The sequence below is a fragment of the Nestor notabilis genome, unplaced genomic scaffold (assembly GCF_000696875.1).
Source record: "Nestor notabilis isolate BGI_N333 unplaced genomic scaffold, ASM69687v1 scaffold28383, whole genome shotgun sequence".
NCBI lineage: Eukaryota > Metazoa > Chordata > Aves > Psittaciformes > Psittacidae > Nestor > Nestor notabilis.
The window spans coordinates 1-450 of NW_009921029.1; the positions used below are offsets into that span (position 1 = coordinate 1).

Genomic DNA, 450 nt, shown 5'->3' on the forward strand with positions numbered 1-450 from the left:
AAACCCCCGCTCCCGCCGCCGCTGGGGTCTCACGGTGCTGGGCCCCGGCAGGTTCCTCACCTCCAAAGAGCAGTTCCATGCGTACCTGCGGGACAGGGGCGAGCCCCGCGGCCAGGGCGAGGAGGAGCAGGAGGAGGAGGGGGAGGAGGAGGTCGGCATCGAGCCTCCCGCCAAGCGGGTGAGGGCAGAGAGCATCGGTCGGGATAAGGAAAGCCGAGAGGATGCTGCAGCCGAGGAGAAGGAGGCCGCGGAGCGGAAGCGGGCGCGGGGGCAGAACAAGAGCAGACCCTGTGTGAAACCCAACCACTACGAGCAGAACCGGCTGTGCCCGTCCGTGACGCAGGTAGAGCGGGGGTCCTGCGCCACGCAGGGAGTGGGGATGCTGGAGAGGGACTATTCATCAGGGGCTGGAGTGAAAGGACAAGGGGGGATAGGGCCCAAACGGAAAAG

The 450-nt window shown here is 67.1% G+C and overlaps 1 protein-coding gene across 1 annotated transcript in view; it reads left to right on the plus strand.

Moving 5' to 3' along the window:
• Positions 1-51: 51 nt before the first annotated feature.
• DUS3L (dihydrouridine synthase 3-like (S. cerevisiae)) overlaps positions 52-450 on the plus strand; it is a gene marked incomplete at its 5' end in the record, with an annotated part of 6,775 nt that continues 6,376 nt past the window's right edge. The window contains one exon of the mRNA XM_010010969.1: positions 52-343. Within this exon, the coding sequence (XP_010009271.1) occupies positions 52-343 (292 nt within the window). The remainder of the gene's footprint in view (positions 344-450) is intronic.